This window comes from Plectropomus leopardus, chromosome 17, assembly GCF_008729295.1.
Source record: "Plectropomus leopardus isolate mb chromosome 17, YSFRI_Pleo_2.0, whole genome shotgun sequence".
NCBI lineage: Eukaryota > Metazoa > Chordata > Actinopteri > Perciformes > Serranidae > Plectropomus > Plectropomus leopardus.
The window spans coordinates 15,391,060-15,416,981 of record NC_056479.1 but is presented as its reverse complement, the minus strand read 5'-3'; the positions used below and the strand labels follow the sequence as shown (position 1 = coordinate 15,416,981).

Here is a 25,922-nt window from a genome sequence, read left to right as displayed (position 1 = left end):
AAATGAATGCAACATTCGAATAAATCGGTTTCTTTGCATTAATAACAACTGCATTTATCATTTATTGCTTCTATTATACTCAACACTGTAATTAAGTGGCTGCCCCTTTAATGGATGCATCGTCACTACGCGGGGCGGGACCAGAGCGTATGATTGACACAAACCCGAAACAATAGCCTTAAAGATCGACTTCAAAATGTTGTATTTCCATCCAATCAGATAGTGAAGGGAGTGTACAATGTAGGTGCCGCACAAACATGGCTCCACATGTCGAGGCACTGCTGCCATAACCTTGGTTGATCAGCTTCTTCGTTTGAGACAACCCTAAAAGAGCAACATGTAAGAATATGGCTCATATAACATTATATTTACAATGTTCTCTAGTCAAGGGAGTAGGTGCCGATTATAAAGAGGCAGATATAAACTTCAGGCTTAAAAAAAGACATTTGCTACTTTCTGAATGAGGCTGCATCCTCCACAACTACTTTTCCGTCTAGTCTACTGCTTGTGCTTGATAGAATGAGTTTATCAGGTTAATGGCTTATTGGACTGGTCTATAATCACTGATTGATTTACATATATCTGCCACCTTTCAGGCAGGCTGCCATGGACATCACGGCAAAGTATTGCCACAAAGAAATGGAGGCATATGGTTTATGTGTGACCTCCAACCCATCAACATGGCAGCAGAAATGTTATGATCTGAAGATGAAGGTTGCACAGTGCACATCATCACAGTGAGGAAACATACTTGCACATCCATTCTAATTTGCCTCAACATCCATTGTCAAAGAACATTTGTATCTCACCCCTCAATGTGTGTTTGGTGTTTTTTTTTTTTTTTTTTTGGATAGCCCGGTGATCCAAAAGATCAGACAGGGTTGCTCCACAGAGTTTGCAGAGTTTGAGCGCTGTCTGAGAGAAAACCAGGACAAACCTACCTCCTGCTCACCACATGTGGCTCGCTTCCTGGGCTGTGCAGAGACAGTAGACCTCAGTGGAGTTGGTAAGTCCTTGCTGGAATTGGCCGTGCACAACTCAAGATCACATATTAACAGTTGCGAATAAAAGTGATTAAAACATAAGGGATAAGAACAGATTATTATGCCTTCTCACTTGTCTCTTTTGTATACCGATTATCCGACTGGAAGAAATTTTTTAGATTTTTTAGTGTGTATCTCTTTTTTTTCCATGTGACTATCATTGCACCATCTTCTGTTTCAGGCATTACTTTAATAGTCAATATACCAATAAATTCCAGTTCTTTTCCCCCTCTACAGATGCAGTTCCTCAGCCATCGTAGCATTCAGACCTCTACCTTTGGATTACTTCTGTCTGCACAGCAGCACAGATGTGCTGGTTTCACCTGGCTCCCAGCGGTGTTACTGTATGTACAGTAACTGTTAGGATATCTGTTTTCCTCTGTGTGTCTCAAAGCTGGGGTTGGCAGTTTTTGGTCTTTTTTTTTTGTTTTTTTTTTGGTGTCACAGGGCAAAAATCCCTTAATAAACTTTGAGCATATTGTAATTCAAGTGGACTGAGAGAACACCTGACTTCTGCACCTTCTCTTGGCTCTGTTCTCAGACTTTAGTAAATCTACGCTGTGACGGGAGAGCTTGGCCAATCACTGGTCATTTTAGAGAAAAAGCATTCCTGTTGGCTGCTCTATAAATGGACATGCACGTCTCTTCAGTGAAAGTATTATTTAGTGACAAAGAAGTCTGCAGAGAAAGTCTCAATTGGTAACAACTGCCTAAACTGCAAAGTAACCTGAAAAAGGAAGACAGATTTATCAAAAAAAAAGTATAAACATTATATTGGTGAAGTGTCCTTCGCCTCATTCCTTGCTGGTAGGAGAGTGGGCAGCAGCTCTGGGGACTGACCCCCAGTCAGCGGCTCCAGCAACCCGAATCCAGCCAGCGCGAACCCCAGCTCCGGGGGACAGGACAGCCCCAACCTCCTGACGGTTCAGCCAACTTTCAGTTGGTGCTGTTACACAGTGCGCTACCAGCCACCTCACATCCGGTGCTAAGGGGTTTGGACTGGCCAAAATCAAGCCGCTACAGCCACCAACTGAAGGTCTGTGTCCCACACTGCTGCCTGCTCTCCTACATGGGACATAAACTACAGCGACAGGGAGTGAGGCGGAGGGACTTTTGGGTGGCTTGATTGCTAATTTTTATCTAATTTCTGCTCTGATAAACAGAAAGAGAAAGTGAGAGGAGCAAGGAAGAGCTGAGCAAATGCACTTTGCTCAATTCTACAGTTATTTAAGATTAAATATATGAATGTATGGGAAACACAGGCTAACTGTATAAAGCAGGTGCATTTGTGTGTGGTCTTCTGGTGGGAGGGGCTTAGGACAGAGAGAGCAGAACTGCAGGAAGAGGGTGTATTGTCAAAGTCTGATGGATTTTTTTTTTTTTTTTGCCTTTTCCAGATTTCTGACTACCCCAGCCTTCTCATACTTATGTAAATGTATTTATGTGAAAATAACATTTATACTTGCCTGTGTGCAGGAAGTCTGTTTTGTTTTGTTTTTTTTACAGATTTTTATCAAACCATCTCATTAAAATTGACATCAGACTTGTATTACTCATGTGGTGTGTTCACCCTCTGTTGTTTTCTGTTGCTTGGGCCTGTCCCTCCCTCCCTTGCCCTCTCCAGGTCTGAGTCAGAGTCAAATATTAAACTGGAATGTATTGCTCCCACACTAGCTCTCCTGACTACTCAGTGACTGAGAAACAGGGAGTCTGGGAAGAAAAGATCAGGAGGAGGCTGTCCACTTCTAATCAGCGGGACTACTGAGAGAGACAGAGGGAGGATGTTGAGTTATGAGCCCTGTGACCACTAAGCAGAACAGACCTTTTCTGGTTCAATTATTAAAGCTTTGGAGGGGGGTAATGGAGGAGAAAAAGATTCCTTTCTTTTCATATCTTTGGTTTGTACCAGATGAGTGATCAATGCATCATAATTTACCATATTTAGGACAATAAGGCAAGCGCACTTCAAAGATGAAACCGCAGATTGTATTGAAGATACGGCAACATTACATTCAAAGCACATCACCTGGCAGTCACTGAACAAAAAACGTAAGATAGGAACTCGCCTAATACCGCACAAATAAGTTACATTCACAAAAATATCACTGTAAAAATACCATGAATCCGTGATCAGAGTCAAACATAACGTCATGATAGAATGTCACAAGCTGTAGCTGATCACTGGCGCCTAAATGAAACACCCTAATCCTATTTTATTCTGCACCACATTGTGAGTCTGATCCCGATGCTTTCTGCACTATCCCACTTCAGTTTGGAGTCTTTAGACCTACTTTGTGACACATAAATATCATGCTACAGTTTAAATATTTGCTGATTATCACAGAAGAGGGTACAAAATATCTATCTAGCAACATCCAATTTGAGGTGTTTGAGAAAGAAATCACAGAAATTGACTACAGCTATTAATTGTAACACAGTCATACTCACATTTACATTTGAGAGCACATCATCATGTGCTTATTGTCCTAACTTTAGGGCATTATAGAGCTATTGGTTGTTATTTACTGCACTGCTTTTCGTGTTTGCGTTATAACAGAGTATGAGGGCCACACTGAAAAAAAATGTGAGAGATTTTGAAAATAGAAATCATAATATTATGAGAATAAAGTCTTCATTTTGAGAAAAAGAATTGTAATTTAATGAGAATAAAGTTTTCTTTCCAGTAAACAATGCCATACTATAAAGTGGAAATAAACTTGGAAATTGGGGGGGGGTTACTTTATTAGTGTAATCTGCCAACTTTTTTTTCTTGACATAGTACATCTTTAAGATCATGAAAAAATGACTTGTTCCTGTAATTTTGTGACTTTTTTCTCGTAAAATTACAAGTTTACTTTTCTTGAAATACTTGACTTATTTTATTCTTGAAATATTATGACTTAATTCTCTGAAGCCATTGTTTTTTTTTAACAATGTGGCCCTAATATTCCATCATTTATTACAAAAGAGAAGGGTAAGCTAAAGAAATAATCATCTATACAACCCTGTTTCCGCATAAGGCTCCTCAAATTACCCTGTAGTGTTGTCTAAGTGCTAAAAAATTTGCTTTATTGGTCCATGTTATACCTGTCATGCATTACCAAAAACTAAAAATATAGTGTAACATGACCATTTTATATAGAGTTTCTTCCTCTTTGCAATCTATGTCCTTGAAGTCACTGGGCAAGTTAAATTGTAATCCTATCCATCACAATATCCTGAGTTATAGCTCAGGTTACATAAACACACACACTAACCTGAGAGCAAAATTGTACTCCAATCCATATACAGAATTGTATACGCCGTAGTCTTTCACACACAATAACTAATCACTAGTCCTGTTAAAAAAAAGCTTCTGCAATATACTAATTTATTTAAGACCCTCAGCTGCTCGTAAGGCCCGCCAAGACTCTTAAATACACGAAACTTGATTGATGAATTCACTTTCAACAACCAATTATCGCCTGTAAATCATGATATACATATTAATATGTTTGATAAGTGTCTTGTGTTTGTCTTTTGTTTTTGTTGGAAAGTGCCATGAAACATATTTCATTGAACATTACATAAATACAACAGGAGAAATTGAGGTCTTTTTTTTTTTTTTACATATCTTGGACATTTACAGTGTCTGTATTTCCAGCATGTGATTCTTATCAAGGAGGGATGATGGGAACGTGACGCTTAATCTGCTGAAAAGTGATATTATGACTACGCCTGATGATTCTGGCCTGTGTTAACAGCTTAGAAGTGTGTTTGGGTGTTTCATGGAGAGTGGTCCCACAGCCATGTTGATGGACAGACTCCATTAGCTGCATCTCTGAGGTGAAAGGTGGAACAGGAGTGGGAAGGGTGAGAGTTTATGAGGGTCAGGAGGTGAAGTAGGAGTTCTGCATGGAGTAGAGGCGGTCGATGGGGTTTCCCACTCGCCCTGGCAGGAGACTGCCATCGCCTGTTGCCAAGAGGCAGTCTCCAAGGTGACCGAGGCTTCCATCACTGTCCAGGTCATGGAACACTGTCTCTGAGTCTGCAGCGAGAAAGAGTGAGTGTGCACTGAGGGGGAACGGTGTTTAATGAAAGAAAAGATATGAAAATAAGTAGATAATAAAGATTTTTACTCAAAATTCAAAAGCTAATGGACCCACAAAACATACACACACACTGCATGTGAAATCGCATACCATGCACTAAGTACTTAATATGCGTACTGTTTATCATTACTGTTATTACCGTCTAAATGTATATTTTATTTTATGTTTTTATTACCTTTGTTTATTTATGTAATACTTCTATCTTTACATGTTTTTATTTGTATGATTTTTTTATATACAATATTATTTTCCATCTTAAGCACATTGAGTCTATATACCTGCCATGTAAAATGTACTATATAAATAAACTTTTCTTAGAGCTCCAAGTTGATGACATTGTGTACATGAACTCCCGTGTCGTAAACACAAGTTCACAAGTTCTATTTGAAAGCAGCATTTGGGAGAGTAGAGCTGGTCATTGCTTCGCCATCCGAGGATTCAGAACTTTGCCACCCACGCCAATGGTGCAGACCACAGCTCTACTGGAAATTTTAAAATAATTTTAAAAAACATTATACTAAGCAAAGTGAAATCTTGTACTTACAATTAAATTGAGGTGTTATTAACATTACAGAGCTGTTTGGTCACTGTCCACAATTGTCTGTTTTGAACATCTTCTATTGCCATCTACTGTAGTATGCAATCCATATACTATTTGCTTCATACTATGGTTTTGGACATGCTAAAAAAAATCTTATATTCTGTTTTAGTGAACTACATTGCACATTCTTTGGACTGCAAATATTACATTCTTGTACGACTGTCATGAGGGTGGGTGTGAAAATGACCAAATTTTCATTGTGGTTTCTTTTGAAACAGCAGGATTGGCCTCCTGTCTTACCATAGGAGTGGAGCTGCTCGTTGTTCAGCTGTGGCGGTGTAAGCCCATGTCGAAATGGCTCTCCGCCGTAGATGTTGGGGTCCAGAGCGAGTAGCTGCTGACGTGGCAGAGAGGGATATCCCAGCATCCCATCCATGCCATGGGTACTAGAGCCATCTGTGTCAAGATGAGAATCCCTTTAGTCATACCATATCATAGTTTATTCTTCCATTCCTCTAATCTTTGTTTATTCTTCTTGATCCTGCATTGGCACTTAAAGCTCTTACCCTCACTGTCGTCATTGCTCTGACGGCCCCCTCTGCTTGGTCCTCTCCTGGTGCCTCCCAGCTGCTCTTGTTCCTGCTGCTGCTGCTGCTGTTGCTGTTGTCTGCGAGCTATCTTTTTCATCTGAAGCACAAAAACACATACTGTCCAAATGAATTTTTCCTTGTGTGTGGATCTGTGAAACATTTTATGTCATATGTTGTATGTAAAACCGAACCTTGGCTCTTTGGTTTTGAAACCACACTTGCACAACACGCACTGTCAGCCCAGTCTCAGCAGCCAGTGTCTCTCTCACCTACAAATGAAATGTTTTAAATTGTTTTTCAAATACAGATTTACAGCATTAATCACAGATTGACATGCATTGCTATGCAGACCAATAAAGATGCCCAAGAGCAATAAAGTTTTGAAGGCAAGGGAGTATACTCTGGTGCTCATTTCCATTGATAAAATAAGCTGGTTCACCAACCTTGCGGCAAGGCTTAGCAGACACTTCAAAAGAGGCCTTGAAAGCACGGCGCTGCTGTGTGGTCAAGATGGTGCGGGGCCGTTTTGAACGCTTGTGCTCCTTGCTTTCATCGCCACCTTTCCCTCCACCAGAGCCTCCTCCACCATCCTCATCCTCACTTTTCACTGAGCAAGGAAAGCAGACAACAAAATAGTCATATAAGCCCGTTTGAGAAGGCACATTTTCATACTTCCTTAAATGAAAAATAAGTATCTAATGCTGCAATTGCTGTGAGAACAATCCCAAGTGTTTCTTAAACTGGTCCCGAGTTTTGTAGGGACTGAACTCTGAGCCCTTTACTAGACTATTGTCCCTGATCAGAAGTTGAAACACTGCTGCTACACTTTCCAAACAAAATTAACAATCTGAAAATGAAGGATGACATGCTAGACGCTATTAAATTTAGACGTTTCGATGTTATTCTGGGTCACAAAGCCAGTCATAATCTTTGCAATGTAATGTTTTTTTGCGGTGGGTAAAATTTTTTCCCCATACAGTCCACTGTCTTTTAAACTACTTTTCAGCACACTGAGTGAAAAAATGGGCATAAAATAACAATATTGCTACCTATTACCTATTACATGTTACCCAGCACCCTTTAAGAATTAATTATTATCTATTTTTTTGCTGAGTGGCTACACAATATCGCGATTCCGACCCAGACAAAACCCACAATGCACTGCATGATGACGTCGGTTGCCAAGCTCTGGGCACTCAGACTTTGTTGCTCAAAGTGCCAAAAAAAATACATTTGAAAAACACAAAAGCAATGTGTCTTAGAAATCATGACCCAGTTATTCAAATAATCCACAGACCTTATTGTGAGCGGTTTCATGTATGAACAACTATTTCCGTTCCTTTTAACTCCACCTACTAATGACTACAAACTTATTTTTAAACTTGATTTTAAATCATTTTAAATTATCTTTTTATCTTTGCACCTCTTGTCTGCACTTTTGCTATTTTTAATAGTGATTTTTAAAAAAAATCGTTTACTAATTGATTTTACCTTGTATATCTTATCTCTTTTATTGTAAATCTGTATTATTTATGTTATATTTTATTACTCTGTAAAGCACTTTGATTTGCCCTGTTGTATGAAATGTGCTATACAAATAAAACTGCCTTGCCTTGCCGTACCAGTTTACACCCGCCAACCATATCATTGCACAGAAGGAGGCATGTATCTACTCATGGATAAGAAGCTCATACTTGTGACAGCAAGAAATAATAAACACTAATGGCATCCGCCTTGGCTAAGCTGAAACGTTAGTGAGCTCAGTGGTGCTAGCTGAATTAGCAGTAGATGCACGTCTCCTTTTTGTGCTGGGATATGGGTGTAGTTCGGTAGAAGTAAAATAGTTCCTACATGAAACTGCTCAAAACAAGGTCTATAAATCATCTAAAGTGACTCAAAAATTCTGGAAAGAGTCATTGTTGTTTACTTTGTTTGTTTGCTTTTTGCACCATAATCTGAATGCCTTCTAGTTCCATTATACTGGAGAAAAGTCAGACATCTCTATAGCCAATATCACCAGCACTCTGCAGCTCACACCAAAACAATCTAGATAGGCATATAGCACTTAGCTCACAGATAAGACAGAAAATATGTTTTAATTTGGGGTGAACTGTCCCTTTAAACCCCCATTTGGCTTCCAGAGGCTGCCCACTGGTTTACAGTGGAGCAATGTGATTGACATTTGCTGTGCTGAAAAACATGCTGAATGCATGAATGTAAAGGGGAAAAATTGTGAGGATGTGTGCAGAAATCCAAGCAACTTCAGTCTGATTTAAATGTGCTTTATGCAAAGCAGCCTTTTTACAGATCAGCTTTACCTGATTCAGTCGGTGTGGGGCTAATGGCGGCCAACATTTCTCTTTCCTTCTCATAGTCCATGCGGCAGAGCAGCTGGCCTTCTTTCAGCACAAACTCATCACCTCTTTGCAGCCGGCGTTCACACTCACAGCAGGTGAAGCAGCCGAGGTGGTACACCTGGCCAAGCACGCGCATTATCAGCTCTGAACGTCCAATCACTTGCAGGCAGGCACTGCACTTCCTTACAAACAGCCTGGGGGTGCACAGAAAGACACATATGAATGATAGCTAACATGAAATGTAAAACATGACATTATAAGAGCCAAGGGGCCAAATGCAAGAAATGATATACAAAATTTCTCTAATTTTTGCTCTTATCCATGATTTGGATTCACCAATGTTCTCTTGGTTTTGCTTTTCTGAAGTGGAGCACTCTTACTAAGATGAGAGAAAAACATTGTGTTTTCACAGACCACAAATGGTTGCCCAGCACAAGGACAAATAACTTTTACATCTGAGGAAAATTAAAAAACAAAACACAAATATATCAAATTTAGATGATGTTCAAAGCAATTATAATGACTGGATTATTAATTATCAGGGCCTAAGAAGTACTACTACACTCGGTCCATTGATCCCAAATACTGTGAATTCAGTTAGTGTGTGTCCCTCTGCTATCCTGTGCTGGAATGTAAGTAAGTACATTTACTCATAATAATTAATTAAGTATAAATCTGTGAAACCTTTATGTTACTTGAGTACTTTAATCTTACGCCATTTCAATCCCACCACACATCAGAGGGAAATACTGAAGTTTTTATTCCACTTCTATTTTAGAAAGCTATTTTACAAACTATTTGCACACAAACTATATGAAAATATACAAATGCAGCTAAAGCAGTTAGTTAATTAGAAATCAATATATAACTATTGTTATCCTAGTGTAAGTCATTTTTCATGCAAAAAACATAATGGTTCCAGCTTCTCATATAAATTGTATGTATGAGGACTCGTTGCTTTTTGTTTTAATTATTTCTATTATTTTGACTTATAAGAGTCATTTAAAACTTTTTGCATGTGTACTTTTACCTTTCAGACTTCAATACACTTCCTTTAAATAACATTTACTTTAAGTTCATTTAACAGTAGACCTACATCAGTTTTACTATTGCAAAAGTTCTTCTTACAACCTTTTTTGGTTTCATGTCTCCAGTCTTTGCACATGGCACAACACCTGCCCTTAAACAGTGTTTAGGGGGCGTTACCTGTGCTCATAGTGACTTATGATCAACTGTGATTTTTCATTGAGCACACCTGGATAAGAACAGATTTGGAAGGTTAAGAAAGTTTGGTGCATCTGGAGTTGATTTTCTTATTTTGTCTTTTACCAGAAAATTAAGAGAATATATAAGAGAATTTAAGAGAATGTTGCTGCACGAGGCCCGAGGAGTGCATAATGAAAGGTGAGGTAATTGAAGATGGAGGCACAGGGAACGAGCTCCAACACATTTACCCTCAGCTCAAATGAGAGATTAGCATAGTCTCTTAATTAAAGGTCGTATAAACATTACCCAATTCACAGTGCAACAAGGTAAACATCTGCTGGGAGGAATTACAGTAGTCCGCATTTTAAAGATTTTCTTTTCTGCCTCAATGCAGTAGGTGGCAGTAGTTAGCTGATGTTAAGAAAGCTGCTTGTTGGGAGTCTTTAAAATCCTTAAATGTGGAGATCTGTTTGACAGGGTAAACTCCAGTCTATCCATATCCCACCCACAATCTTAAAGTGCTTATTTAACTCCATGAATAAAAGCATAATACAGAGTCTTTCTTAGCTCCACTGCTTTTCCCCATGACCACTTTCCTCCTTTTGTCCCTCCATCTCTCCTCCTGTGAATTGTTATAACCCTTCAATTTCTTTCCTGCCTCACCATCTCTATTTCCATTCACAGGGCCTAAAGCCTCTGCCATAAAATTCCTCTCAAATCCTTGCTCTCGCACTTGGTCCCCCCCCGACCCCCCTCCCTCCCTGGTATTTTCTGCCAGCATTCCCAGTTCTCCCTCACGCCCTCCCAGCCTGCCTCCCCAGTTCACTGAAACTAATAAAGACAGGATTAATTAGATTGTTGTTTAAACAGTGCGATGGCCAGACAGACGCTGTAAACTCATAACCAGGGATTGGGGATAGCATGGGGTTAATCTCTCTCCTCTCACTTATGCACACTAAAACACACTTACTCACACAAACATAGGCACATACACAAACACACACACAAACACACACACACACACACACACACACACACACACACACACACACACACACACACACATGCATGCGCACACACAGGCATGCACCCACTGAGTATCAATAGTCAGACATTTACTAGTTAGACATGTTCACCACACAATGGACTATCAGGAAATAGAGAAATAGTATGCTCCAGAACCAGATACCAGAATATCTCTTTAACAGGTATTCAAAGCATAGGTGTATAAAAAAGAAAGGTCAGGGGATGCAGAAATAGCACTAAAACATGGTCAAGAGGGACGGGAGGATGAGCAAGGAGATAAGTGGGGGGAGGAAGAGACGAAGACAGAAGTGTTGACGCTCCCTGACTGAGTGCTAGGAAGGTGTTGCTGCCCAAATCTGGAGTGTAAAGAAGGAGCCAGGTCTGCACATTAGAGCTCCTAATCTGTGATTCTGTCCCAAACGCAGCTGCCACGGCTAATCTTTCTCAATCCATCTGCCAAACGCTCCCCAAATTCCCCAAATGACAGTGTCGCTAACTTAACATCATAACGCAAAGTGTCCCAGCCCTGCACAGCTCTGCTGTGACAGGACCTCATGTTTAAATAAAGGTTGCCGTTTCCTTCCGGAAACAGTGCATCGCATCTTAGAGAGACTCTTCATCTGTGAAATATCTACAAGAACATGGTTAATCCTGATATCTGGCATCTAACACAAAGGAGAGCAATCACCTCCCTCACTCCCCATCCAAACATTCAACACCTTAAACGCTTCTTTTCATTGAGAACAAAACACAACAGAGCAGAATTGTTGCAGGATTGCTTGACATAAGACCGATGATGTTGGTGGTTAAGTCCCACACTCCCTAATCGGGGTGTACACAGCACGGCAGGAATTTACTCAACATGGCAAATGAAGGCAACTTGGGGCAACTGCCACAGAGGGGGGTCTGTAAGTAGATCAGTCTAATCCCTCTAATAGAAGTATCATTCACACTGGCCCTGACCAGGGAGTAGCTTACAATGAATCTCTATAGATGTGATGGTTAAGGAACAGCCATGTGAATTAGGTAAATTTAGACTCCACAGCAAATAGGTACACAATTGGTTTTTCATGTTTTGGGTGGAATAATATGTATGTGAATCTAAATGGAGGTATTTTGGGGCTGTTGATTTTTGTTGCACATTTTTATATAGAAACCTTCTATTTGGAGAATTTAGCAAAACAGGTTTTCTCTTTTGCTTTTACATTTTTTTGTTATATGTTTTTATTTTTCATACAAACAGGCTGTGTTTACAGTAGCATATACATGTTAAAATAATTTTTAAAAATTGTGTGGAAGTCATCGTCATTTCATTGTGATTTGTAACATTTGTAGCATAGTTTTGTTGTTTGATTAAATGTTGTTTTGTATTTTTGCATTTATGTGTATTTGTGTGAAACAGCTGATATCCTGGAATGCAGGTTAATTTCAGAATTTATTCTGAAAATGAAGTGAAATCAAATCAAAATCAAATCAAATATTTGCTGCTATCACAAAGTCTGCCACATGACAATTTCGATTCAGTTCATTTAAATCAAATTCAGGGGCCTAAAATGACACAATATCAGTAAATATTCTAATTGTCTTTGTCTTGTCATTGTCGGCCTTAGGCTAGGCCGCTAACACCAAATATTTAGGAATAAGGTGTGCTTGGATGTGTCATAGAAATTTCAAAATAAAAGTGTATCCTAAAGATAACAGTATGTATTACTGTTATCACTTTGCATCAGGGATCGTTGCACTGATATATCGATCTAGATCCATGTATCATTACACTCACTAACAATCATCAAGTTGCACTCTGTCTCTTATATTTTATGTTTGTTACTTAACTGATTTCATTTTTATGTCATTGTGGCAAGGTAATTGCTTCCCGGATTATGTTCAAAGACAGCATTTCTTTCAGGTAACAAAACACCTTCATGTACTGCGTAGGCTTTGGAGGGAGGCGGTTGGGGGGTTGGTAGGCATACAAAGTATACAAAAGACCTTTATTCCAGAACTTCAAGTTTGCATCCGGACTCTTTTCTTAGGTTTAGGCAACAAATGCACTTTGCATAAGGTTAGGGAGGGATTGCGATTTCAGATAAAGGTTAATAAAAAAGATTATAATAAAATTATGACGTAGTCACAATGAGTGGATACTGTACTGCAAAATTGCCTACTTTGGCAGAAAACAACTGAAATACATTGTAAATAAGCATTTGGCTGATACTCTCAATATCAACATTTTTGCAGCTTGCCAGGTAGGTTAATTAGTCATATATTTCTTCATTATGTTAATAGAATATGTATTTTGCTAGGCATTACATTTTCCTCAAAACATATCTGCTGTTTTAAATTAGGTATACATAAACAAAAAATCTAGACAACAAGACTGCTAGTTTTGATTATGTTATGAAACCACAATAAAACATGATTTTAAAAGTTTGAATGTCACAAATATAGCAGAAATAGTTGCTTGCATCAGGCATCAGTGGGGAAAAAAAGACTGACTATAATATGAAGTTTTTTTTTTTTTTTTTAAAAAAAAAAAAAAGCATTTCAATTTCTGCTTGAAAAAAAGAGGAAATGAAAGTTAGAATTTAAACAGCTGAGGTGTAGAGTTAAGACCAGCTGTGAACAAATCTATCAGAAAAGATATTTGAAGGAGGACTTTGCTTTGGATTTAGGGGGCTTTCCTTTAATGAAGAGATGTGTGTCATATTCATGATATGCACAGAATTACAAAGAAGAGAAGTGTAAGTGCAGACAGAAGACTCGCTGCTTATGAGCTTGCAATGTACAAAAAACCTCAGGAACTTTGGCTGCAGGCACCTTTATGTTCAGTGCCACGGATTTCTGAGGGGTTAGGGGGGCACAACTAATTACAAGCTCACTGATTATGAGATCAAACGCAGAGAGGCAGAAAAAGGTGATGTGCTGTAAGTATTGGGTGGTTATAATCATCCCTCTCCTTCTCGCTTTATTGTAGATCCTAGGCACACAAACAGAATAACAGAATCTTCATCATCTCCCTAAGCTGTGTCATGTGGCATTGTTTTGCCTTTGAGCTCTGACAAGCACGACATTGTGTGGACCGCAGCACAATCATTCCATAAATATGTATGTGTCTTAGAGCGATTACAGTTGTTGTTCTTGCTTTCATAATTGATGAATATTTATACAGGTACGGGTTTGCTTATACTAACTCCAGGTTTGCAGTGCCTGGTATTGCACTAGGTTTGGATCAGTCGTGTGTGTGCGAGCCCAGAAGAAGCTAACTTTGACAGATTTAGGCTTCACGCTGAAGCTCGCCAAAGATCTGCCACCGTCACTCATTTTGAATCCTAACCTTTAGTTAAAGATGCATTTCTGTCTCTAAACAAGGTATCCGTGTACGAGCTTGTGATTTCCACAAGCGTGAGAATGACCATGTGTGTTATACAAACAGGAGTTTACACATTCCCCGAAAATGAAGGTGCATCTAAGGATTCATGCGATAGATGCGGAAAGAACAAATGATATGCAACAATCTTACTTTTAAGTTCTGTTTAGTATCCATTTCTTAGACATGTGCGTGTGAGTGAGCGTGTGTGTGTGTGGATGTGTGTGTGCACACTTTCAGCGGATATTGCTCTGTGAAGCAAAATGGCTCAGAGCCAGGGTTCAGTAATCACATCATCTCCTTTTATTAAATCTCCCTGCACTGCTTCTGTGTTATTAAAATCTCCCAGCATTCCCCACGATACTCGCTACCCCTGCCGCCACCGCTCACTCACACTCACTCACACTCACTCACACAAATACACACATGTATATATATATATATATATAATAATTAATATATATATGTATATCAACACACAAGATACACACATGTGGGTATCCATACGGTCATATGCACACGTAAACACAAATATGCACAGTTTGTGTAAACACAGATAAGGTGCCTGGGTACAAACATCAATAAAACACTGACAGATGCTGTCATTTGTGGATCGTATCCATCCATGCATGGATAAAGTAACATCATAAGCAGTCCTCTTGCTCAGTGAACGCTCTCCACAATGTGCAAAAGCTCTGTAATGGCAATGAGGGGCCTGCAGTGCAGCGTGTGGAGCACATCTTTAGAGGCATTTGGACACAAACCGTCAGCCAATCTCACAGTTATACAGTTACATGTCATGACTCTCACTATTCACATTGGTAATAAGAGCAGCTCTACACGAGAGCACTGCTGTAATATTCAGCACCTAATGTAATGTACCTGTGTGAAGTAACAACAAAAAACTGCATGACGTGCATGGTCTGCATGATATGTGTTTCTGTGTGTGTGTGTGTGTGTGTGTGTGTGTGTGTGTGCGTTCTACACCTGATGCTGCCGAGAATGTGTGAGGATGTGTGTTTGTGTGCGCAAGTGAGTGGGTGTGTGTGTGTTAGTTTAGATAAAACAGTTAATCCCCAGGCCACCAGAACGCAATATCCTGTCTGCCCGTTTCTCATTTCCTGTCTGTCTCTGGCGGAGTGGGAAGCAGCGGGGAGGGGGGGCGGCGGGGGACAGCGGGACCCGTTGCCCCAGAAACAGGAGATGCAGCCGGTCGATTTGAGAAAAAGTCTACGCCGATCTCCCTATCTCTCCCTCTCTGGTGCGACCCCCTATTCTCTCTCTCTTTTTTCCTCTCCCCTCTCTGCTTTTATTATCTCAGATTTAATAAAGCCAAGGCGAGCAGCTTGTTCTGCCATGAAACATTTATTAGCTGTCTGTTATAAAATTGTTGTGGGGGAGGAAAGATGATGGGGTCTCATCTCACATTATGCAAAAACAGTGGCAATATCACCCCCCTCCTCACGCACATACACCCAGACAAAAATCAGCGGCCGCATCCCTTCCTAAAAATCCCAAACACATAGTTTTTACCTTCTTCATCCCCTCTCCATCACTGAGGTTTTTTCTTGATGTTCTTTAATTTATACCATAAAATCTTTTTCAACAACATCACAACTTAAAAACTCCCCTATCCTCACTTTCCTCTCCTCTGGCACACCTCCAACCGTCATCTGTTGAGCTGCAGGTCTTAGCCTGTGTAAGGCTTTTGGATAAGGGAAAAGTGTTTGAACGTTTCAAAACCACATGCATGTATTATGTGTAGCCTCTCACTGGGATTTATATATACAGAACAGTCCTGTCAGTCAGTGCCGCCGTGATTCACCTAAACCAACACCGAACCACAAACTTTTCTTCCACTTGCAAGAAAAAAACAAACATTTTCTCACTTGCCTCTCTTGATTTCTCGTAGTACAGAGTTTTGCTTTCACTTGCTATGGTATTTCTACTTTTGCCCTTATACAGACATTACCATTTTCTGACATTTTTAATGTATGTTTTTTAAATTTAACTTTGTTGCTGTGAGCATGACAAGCAAATTTGTGGCATCATAAGGCCTTAACATCCGAGGCTTCAGACCCAAATGTTTTATAAATGGCCTGGATCTAATATTTAAGCTATATTCTAACGACTGCTAATATTTTTTTCATCATAAATAATAATCAACCCGGAAGTTTTTTTTTTTTTTAAATGCTTTTAAGGGAAAAAGGGTGACAGGATACATTTTTAAAAGCATCAAAATAGAGCTTGTTCATAAAATAAATTAAAATAAAATAAAAGTCCCCTTGGACCCCCCCTACTGAGGTCAGCGGTAAGCCCCCTATTTTCCTTAAATTCTAGAAATGCCTTAACCCTAACTGCCCCTAACACAGCCATGCCATTTAAAACGCCAAATACATTTTTATTCACTTCCTCTCAAATTTTCGAGTCAAATATCTCACAGTCTGAACAATTAAAATCAAAGCTATATACATGGTTTGACACCACTAGAGTAATAAAAGACCTTTGAAAACTGTGACAGTTTCTATATTCGGACTTAATGTATTAAAAGTAACTATTTAATATGGCATTGACTTAATAACCAGAGTTAAGGTGCTATAACTGATAAGGATAAGAGCTTGTTGTCCTTCTGACGTATCATTGCATAATTCCCTCTAACAGTATTTCCCTGCAGCCTGATGTCAGGCCTGTCATCACAGGACAGCCACAGAATGCTGGGTAATTAGCACTGAACCCAATCAGCCTCCCCGTTGCCTCCTCCCATCCCTGTCCCGAGACACAAAGAGGCGCTGAGGGAGGGGAGGCGATTAAGAGAAAACAAGGGATAAACGGAGAGATAAACTGTTTGGTGTCATCGCTGCCATCAATCTCAACGAGAAGGAAATGAGGTTTGGAATAGAGAAATATTATTACAAAGCAGACAGTGATGAACGAGGTAACGGAGAGAGAGACAGGGAGAGAAACGGTGGCTGAGGTGGGGGGTATACAGAGGGGAGAACAGGGGTTAGAAGATACAGTTTCTGTCCTCAGTTTAGAGCAGTAAGAATCAGAAGTTCACTCACACATATGCAGCGTAACTTGAGAGGATACTTTGTCAGACTGCCAGTGTTAGACTCACATATAGCTACCTGGTTAGCAGAGGGAGATTCCATAACTGTGGCGGCGGGGTCTCCCTCTCTCTGTCTGCAAAGACAGGGTTTGTAGACCTAGATGTAGTCTCAGTGGCCTCCACCCCACAGAGTGAGGTATTAAACTCGAGGTTTAGTGAATATCCACCCCGGTGACCTGTTTTTCACAGGGCTGAAGCTGCCTTTATGGAGCTTACAAGGGAGCTTGCAGGCTCCGCACAGCCAGACTACCCTCAGTTCTGTCTGGGCTCAGCACTGTTGACCAGGGAACACTGGCCTTATACTGCTCAGTTTGGCAAGAGACCATAACATCGAGCTGCTGTGTAGCCTAAAAGACAATGAGAGTGTGAATAGGATGCTGAAGATGGTTTTCATGCATGTCTGTCTGCTAATCAGGTGGTTTTATTGTCTTATTTTCAATCCAATGTGACAAACTGCTATAAACATGCAGTGAAATTCTAACAACAATATCAAATTCTTACAAAATATAATAAACCTTGATGGTTTTTGAAGTCAAAACAATAGTAAACATGAAAAGTAGGCTGTATAATTTCACGGTGTTATGCAGTATTTTCCACTTAACCAGTAGGCCTAATGGGCCTCCATAACATGTCCCCTGCCTCCCCCCTGAAATCTACGCCTCTGCAGATTAGCTACAGTATTACACTGTAAACCTCACATTCGACTGGAGAAAACTGTAATACATTTGATAGCAACATACTGTTGAAGTTAAGTCGGTAGTGGCAACTTAAAATAACAGTATTGTGGTGGTAACTACAGCTGCAATTTAATCATTCTGTAACTTTAAATCAAATTAAATATGTTTTTGGTTTACAGTGAACTTAATTTATATACAAATAGAGTATACAGTAAATGAAAGCCAGTACTTTCAACATAAATTACACATGCAAAATCACGCTTGACTAAGACTTCACATGGGTTATCTCACAAATATAATGTCATAAAAACATTAACATTACGCTAGTTGAATACACACTTAAGCACCATTATTGGTCACTAGGTGACTGTGGGGCAGTTTAACTACAGGTGCCCTAGCAATGATAGCTAACATTAGCGGTGGTTGATTGATTAGCACTCACAAAAAGTCCTGTTTTTGAAACGATAAAATAAAATGATAATAATAATAATTTTCCATTCCATGTTATTACTGACAATTTTAAGCAAACTATTATTTACTCCCACAATCACATTTCAAGAACAAAATTATGTATGGACGTTAACATTACCTTTTTATGTATGTCAGGACTGAAGTGATTTGTTATTTCCCCAGATTCTGACGTAATGTGGAGCTAGTGAGTGGAGTATGCTATGAATGTATGGGGTGTTTGCCCCCCCCCCTCCCAATAAATCTTATAAATGTTATCTTATGGCCTTGAATTCACCACTCCTTTAGATTTTGAGAAATATGTTACTCATCAGTACTACTCACACTTCCTGTTTCTGATGTCGTACATGTTTTCCATCCAAATCTTTATTTTTCTGCCCATCCCTCTTGTAAAAAAAATGATGCATTGCACCAGTGCATAAAAAATTAAAAACATACTGATGGGAATTTAAAGTATGGAGGGAAGCCTCCTTGCCACAGAATTATTCTACAGCCTCATGCTGAACATCTGGTCCATAACAGGATGGAGTTCCAGAGCATTTCTTGAGGTTTCAAAACAAAAATAAATCCACAAGAAAAATCCACAAGATGCACTTGAGTTTATTGTGTCTAAATCCCCTCATTTCCATAACAGATTGAGACCAGGGAATCTCGAAATTGAAGGCATACCTCCTGTTTTATTGCATCAATAATGAGAGGCAGTAGGGTGCGCACTCATTTATTACAAGACGTTTCAGGGACTGAACTTGAATGTGACTCACTACTGAACCCGTATTCTATACAGTGCTTGAATATTTGGATTATGTGTTTCACCCTAAAAAGTCTACTGTTATGTTTTAACATATTGAGCATCACAGTGATCAATTTAGAGTCACACTGAGGCAAAATATCCTTTGAAAACATTAAACATGCAAATGTCGAATAAACTTTTGCCTTCAAGGCAGTTTAGCCCACATGAGTCAGGGCGGGGGATGGGTCGGATTTCAAAATTAGATTTGTCTTCTCATTTGAACTGATAGACATCTATGTGCAATTATTATTTTTTTCACTTCAGCAGAATAGATTAATTATGGAGAAATAAAAATCAGATATCTATGGTGGCCCTGGGGGTCAAACAGCACAACATTTCAGAAAACAAAACAGCATTTGAGAAAACACAACATTTCACACAACACAAAAACGTTTCACAAAACACAACATTTCAGAAACACAGTGACATTTCACAAATGTTGTAGTGTTTTGATAATGTAGTGCTTCATGAAATGTTGTTGTTTTTTGTTAAATTATATGTTTTGTGAAATGTTGTGACCCTCAGGGCCACCATAGAATCTACCTTGAAACACACTTTGTATTTAATTCTATTTCACAGGTTTTTAAAAGGAATAATGAGACAGAAAACAAGCACACAAACAGTATAACCATGCTGTGCACTGTGGTGTTTAGCATACACTGATGGAGAGTCTGGGCCTGACAGTGTATGGGGGGTGATGCAATCAAAGCAAAAGATAAATTTTAAAAATATTTGGACAAGCCAGAGATACTGAGGGTGAGATGGAAATTAGCCCAGAATGAGTAAGATGTCTTCTCACCATGCATGTGTACATATATTCTTCAAATGTATACTTGACAGTGTGTAAGGACATCAGGCGACCAGCAGAAACTAAAATAAAATCAAGCTAAGGGTGAAAAGAACAAAAAAAAGGATCCCCTATTAATTGTATGAATTCCCCTAAGACTTTTATGCACCTCCCAAATTCTTGGACATCTATTATATCTGTTACAATGCACACACCTGCTCTAGATGAGGGGGTTCGGGGGGGTAGTAGTGTAAGGCGCTGATGGACAGACTGCAGGGAAAACAAGGAGACATTGTTGCTGATCCACTGAAGGTCACAGGCAACTGTGTGCCAAGTCTGGCACCGACTCACACACAACAAGGCAATCATCCATATGCAATGTATAGGGGACTAAATCAACACCATAGTGAATGAGCCGCTGACTATTAATTTGGATCCACAATTACAGTCATTACATGAGGGGAGCAAATACGCTTTTTCATTCCATCACTGAAAATGAACCCAGCGCTTCATTTATGATAAGCTATTGCCTCCACGTCTCCCACTCATTTTTCCAGATAAACGTCACACAATGGGACTTTCATCAGACAGACTCTCTCTCTCTATGGCTCTCTTTGCCTCACTGTCTTGCCCTCTCTCTCTCCTCCAGATGTCAGGTACAGTGGGAGAGTCTGTGCTGCTGGATGCCGTCTGACACTTTTCAAAACAATGATAACAAGCTTCAGGCTCGTCCTTCAACTGTCTACCCCTGGAGCTCCCATCGCAGGCACACCCACTGACCGCGGCACACACCAAACAACCAAAACAAAAAGCACAGACACACATGGTATGATCTCAAAGTCAGAAAATAAAAAAAAAGGACATTTTACATTTTGAAAAGAAAGTATCAACTGTGTGTTTTATGTCGCAGAATATCTGGAGAGACATTGAAATAGCAAGTGCTGTTCATTTAAAGAGGATTGCAGACATAAAATATAAGGAGCAGTCCTATAAATCCCAAATTATTACATTATACGAGCAAACACACAGATCTGCAGTCAGCTACAAATAATTGCCATTAAAGAATTGTCATAATTGTCAGCAGGGATAAAAGGGATGTTGTTAAACGCAGCATCCTTTTATTCCAATTCAGTATGAATTTTCTCTGTTTTTTGGATTCTCTGTTTATGGTGGAAGTATGCAAGAAAAAAAAAACCGATTCACTGCAGCACAGGGTAATACACAAATCATCATTTTGTGGGTTAAATATTCCTTTAATAATCCCTTAAATCCTCTTAAGTGGCCTCACAGATGGATGAAACACTTTAGAGCACCATTTTATTCTATGTCAGTGTGTTTCAGAGCTTCATTTTATCACACGAATGTCCAGGCAAATTGTCAAATTTCTAAAATGTGTTTAAAAACACATTTTAAAAATGTTCTCAATGTTTTAAAAAAAAACATCAGTAGACCACAATTGCCTGAGGAATATACTGTGCATGTCTGCTTTGGATTTTTCCCTCCAAATACATGCTTTTGTTAGGATAAGTTAACAAGTTTTTTTTGTTTTTTGTTTGTTGTTATTTTATTTGCAAAGTCATAGATTATTAAATTTTCATAATAAGTTTTGCATGCTGACAGACTCTCACTTTCAGCAGACTTGGGATAAAAATCACTGTCAAGCCCCTATCCCTGGTTTATTCCTAATCTTCTTTTGTTCATTTTTTCACATGTTCCTTTTTGTTGTTGGTCTTGTTCTTCTTTTTTTTTTTGTTATTTATTTACAAAGTTTTACTTGACTGAAACTTAAAGGGTTCAGTATCTTTGCGTGTTACAAGCAGGGGCTGACAACATTTGCATGACCTTGGAAATGACAAAACTTTTGTAGCTTGGCCAGCTATCTAAATATATAGAGGTAGTTTCTTAAATAGCTATAGACTGAGAGAAAAAAATGCATCTCCAAAATTGAAATATCAAAAACAGTCCTGCTTTATGATGAGCATATACATTTGGGAAAGTTTTTTTTATCACTTGTAGATTAGCCTCATAGTCCTCTAACTGATTTGAGAGCTTCAGTATTTTGCTTTCATGGGATTATTACCTTAAGCAAAGCGTTTGAGTACTCCTTCCACTGCTGCCCGCCTCTCCAACACAACCGATGGAGCAATAACAAACAGTGAACCCCACCTCATTGCGTGTGTGTGTGTGTGTGTGTGTGTGTGTGCGCGTGCGCGCGTGCGCGTGTGTGCTCTTACTTTTCATAGTCGTGCTTGCAGTACAGCAGGCGGTCCCTGCAGTAACAGGTTCCGGTGAGCGCGCTCAAACACACGGCGCACTTGACGCAGGTCTCGTGCCAGGAGCGCTCGTTCACGCGCAGCAGGAAGCGGTCGGCGATGGGAGACTCGCAGCCGGCGCACACCTCTCCCCCTCCTCTGTACTCCGGACCTGGGGGGAGAATGTAATCAGAGAGACGGAGACAGGGCCGAATATTTAAAATGACTGGGGTCATGAGTCCAAGTCTCCCAAATGCCACCCGACCACACGAGGAAATGTTGGCGTCCTGAAAATTTCCCATAGGCTGTAGAAAAATGTTAAAGCATATTGCGTGTTAGATGGATATAGTAGCCCACTACTCAAACATGTGTGTGTATTTTGCACCATTTGGTGCAAAATATACTAAGTTTGTTACCAAAGCCATCTACTCGGTGCAGCTTGTATTCAATAGGAAAAAGTTTATATAAACTCCGTTTAAAAAAAGAAATGAACTAATAAAGAAAGAAAAACATTTTAAAGAAAGAAAAAAGACACCTTAAGATTAGAAAACCTTTGAGAATTTTTCATTGTTTTCCCAAATAGAATTTTATCGATCGAAATTCGCAATCTTGTTTTTAATAAGACTTTAAAGATATTGTGATACATGACACACACACACACACACATACATACACACACACACACTCTCTCTCTCACACACACACACACACACACACACATATGAAACGCAACTTTTGCATCGTCTATCGAGTATTTCTACAATATTTTTTCCCCTGCAGTGATTTCCTACAGGTAATTAGTTGTGATTTTATTATGCTTTACGCAAACTCACCTTACAGGCCTACACGTGCACAATGTTCCTCTGGGAATTTATATTGTATCAAGAGCGAACCACAGTAAACTTGATCATGCGATGACGGTTCGTGTTATAGTATATCTTCATTGTGGTCCTTGTTATAATTATTTTAAAAAAGACTTGATATCCTGATAATTTTAGTAGTAATATCTGATGTTTCATTGCGAGTTTATTTTATTTGGGCCTTATGCCACAACTTATCAACAAACACTCACCAAAAGGCGTTGAGGATGGAGGCTGCTGCAGACAGGACTGCGGGCTTTCCTCTGTTTTCATCCCTTCTCTCCTTCCCTCAGTGTGATCGCTACAGAAAAACAAAAGAAAAATGCACAATTTCTGTCTAAAATATCAGCAGCACTGCACTTAATCTATTTGGAAATAAAAGAAATAATAAGACAAAATGTAGGTCGATGCACGCATATTATGAAAAGCAGTGTCTTAAAAAAAAATCAGTATTTTTAAGGCGACATTTTAAGTTGCCACAATATGAATCCAAAAGTAGACGTCGCACACGCACGTGGCTTGGATTTCATTCAAGATATTAGGCCTAAAAGCAGAAATAGCAATGATAATACAATTTGAAAATACAAAAACGACACATATTTCTGAAAATCTCATAAAAATAAAAGGAACAAAGAACGTTAAAAAATGTTATTATGGAAGGAAAAATCTTCTTTTAAGTAATCTCAGTGTCATTTTAAACATTTTTGTTGAGAATATTTAATACATGTTTTTTTTAAAAGTTTTCACAAAAAATACAATACAACAATTTCATTATATTAGTTTTAGGTAGTTATTATAATTTGCACGACTGTTTTATTTATGAGACAAAATACAGTACTGCAGAAGGAGCGTTAGAAGACGCTGACGGCTTTTTGCATCTAACAAAGTCAGAAAAAATACGTTGGCTGAGAAAAAATAGACGAAATATATATACACACATATATATATTTTAAATTCATTTTTTTCCTACTTTAATGCAGATTGTGTGCTGTGGCCTCTAATTTTAGACTGACATTGTTTATCATTTCCTCACTAAATTAAATGGTATATCATCATATTTAGGGTGTATGTTGCAGCTGGAAATTATGTTTATGTTTTTGTTGTTGTGACATTTGTAAATAATCCCAATTTTTATAAAACGATTACTTTTGTGAGACTTGGACATTTAGCCTGTAAAGTCCACTAAATACAAAATAGGCTGGAGAATATCAGATAACCACCGCATTGCCACAGACAAAGAAGTAATGAAATAAAACAAATGAATTATGTAAATACAGCTAATCTGATTTGATGTTTTGCCTAATTGCGGCTTGAATGCATTACTGACATATTTGTGTGTAATGCATGGATAATTACACGTTGAGACTAACAGCGTGACATTCAGATAATGACTGGAATAAAAGTGTTGGAAAAAAAAATATTTCATTAAGTTCGCCGCAGGTCACCTGGAGCCACGATTAAAGAAAAAATAAATCTAGTGTTACATGAGGATCAGTAAATTGCTGTTTAAAGTTGGCGTCAAGGCGCATTTAAGATTGGCAATCCAAAGAATATTTTCTCGGTTTAAAGGTAATAATCGACCTTTTTGTGCTCAGGAATTAACAAACTGGGGAAATTTATTTGATAGTTCAGTTTTGAAAGTTGTTGAAATGGTCAGAATCACGCCCATGCGATGAAAATTAAAAAGTTGAGTTGTTTTGAGTCTGTTTTGGTCCTACAATTAGATGTGATTATTCTTAAAAACATCTGTGATGTGATAATGAAATATTATATACGAAAAGCATCAGACAATCTCTAAAGCAAACACCGACTGAAACACAACCTGTTATAATGGATGAACAAATCAAAGATCATAATTATCAGATAGCAAGGTCACCGTGACTTCCTTCCTTTACCTGAGTATTTAAAAAAAAAAGAAAAAAAGAAATATGCCAAATAATGTAAGCCCTAATTGCACGCGCTGCTGCACGAATAAGAGACATAACAATTCAAGCAACAACATTATTTAGAAATCACAAGTCCGCCTCCACCGACAACCTGTTCCCTGAGTTACGGAGTCATACCTTGAGGTGAAACACACTCCTCCTGAAATCTCGGTTGGCAACATTAAAAATCTGGAGAAACTTTCGGCCAGCAAACGAACACACGCGCTTACAGATGGTTCACCTGTTATCTCACAGTCCGGTGGCGGCGCGCATGTTGCCTACGGTAAAAATCCAAATACCATGATGACCCCGAAACTATTGTCTATTGTCTCTCCCGTTTTCTCCGCCAGCCGTGTGTGCGCTCCGACTTGTTTTGTGCGTGAAAAGGCGCAGAGGGAGGAGATGGACAGACAGGGGAGGGAAGGAGGGAGGGAGAAGGTGCGGAAGATGATGAGGGGAAGATGAGCGATGATGCAGCCTATTGATAACTCAGATGGGGATGAGCTTTTGCATTTGTGTTCAAGGTTAGACGGAGACTTTAAAGGGCGCAGCTGATATGTGGAAAGGCTCGCGGTGAGACATTTATCTGCCTCCACATGGGGAAACTGCAATCTATTATGACGCTGATATTTTTCAGCATGTCTAAAACTGCCTGTTTCTGGTAAAATATTATCAAAGGGACAAAGACAAATGAAGATGAGAGCAGTTACAGTCCAATGTCATTTGAATATAGAAAAAAAATGCCCCACTTTCTATGGCATTACACCCTAAACTGAAACACGTAAACACGTAATGCAGATGTTTAAGTAGGAAAAGTGAAATTTGAAAACATG

The 25,922-nt window shown here is 39.1% G+C and overlaps 2 protein-coding genes across 2 annotated transcripts; one reads left to right on the top strand and one right to left on the bottom strand.

The window, feature by feature from the left end:
• Positions 1-250: 250 nt before the first annotated feature.
• LOC121956545 (coiled-coil-helix-coiled-coil-helix domain-containing protein 5) lies at positions 251-2,893 on the top strand. The gene is made up of 4 exons (XM_042504816.1): positions 251-339; positions 597-737; positions 855-1,006; positions 1,281-2,893. Coding segments are annotated over exons 1-4 (318 nt in total). The 5' UTR covers positions 251-337; the 3' UTR covers positions 1,304-2,893.
• Positions 2,894-2,924: 31 nt separating this feature from the next.
• Positions 2,925-25,826, bottom strand: lmx1al (LIM homeobox transcription factor 1, alpha-like). The gene is made up of 9 exons (XM_042504808.1): positions 25,228-25,826; positions 23,377-23,465; positions 22,287-22,476; positions 8,584-8,816; positions 6,709-6,872; positions 6,457-6,534; positions 6,242-6,362; positions 5,976-6,131; positions 2,925-5,070 (listed from the first exon to the last, which is right to left on the bottom strand). The coding sequence occupies exons 1-9, from the start codon at positions 25,269-25,271 to the stop codon at positions 4,913-4,915; spliced, it is 1,233 nt and encodes a 410-aa protein (XP_042360742.1). The 5' UTR covers positions 25,272-25,826; the 3' UTR covers positions 2,925-4,912.
• Positions 25,827-25,922: the final 96 nt, after the last annotated feature.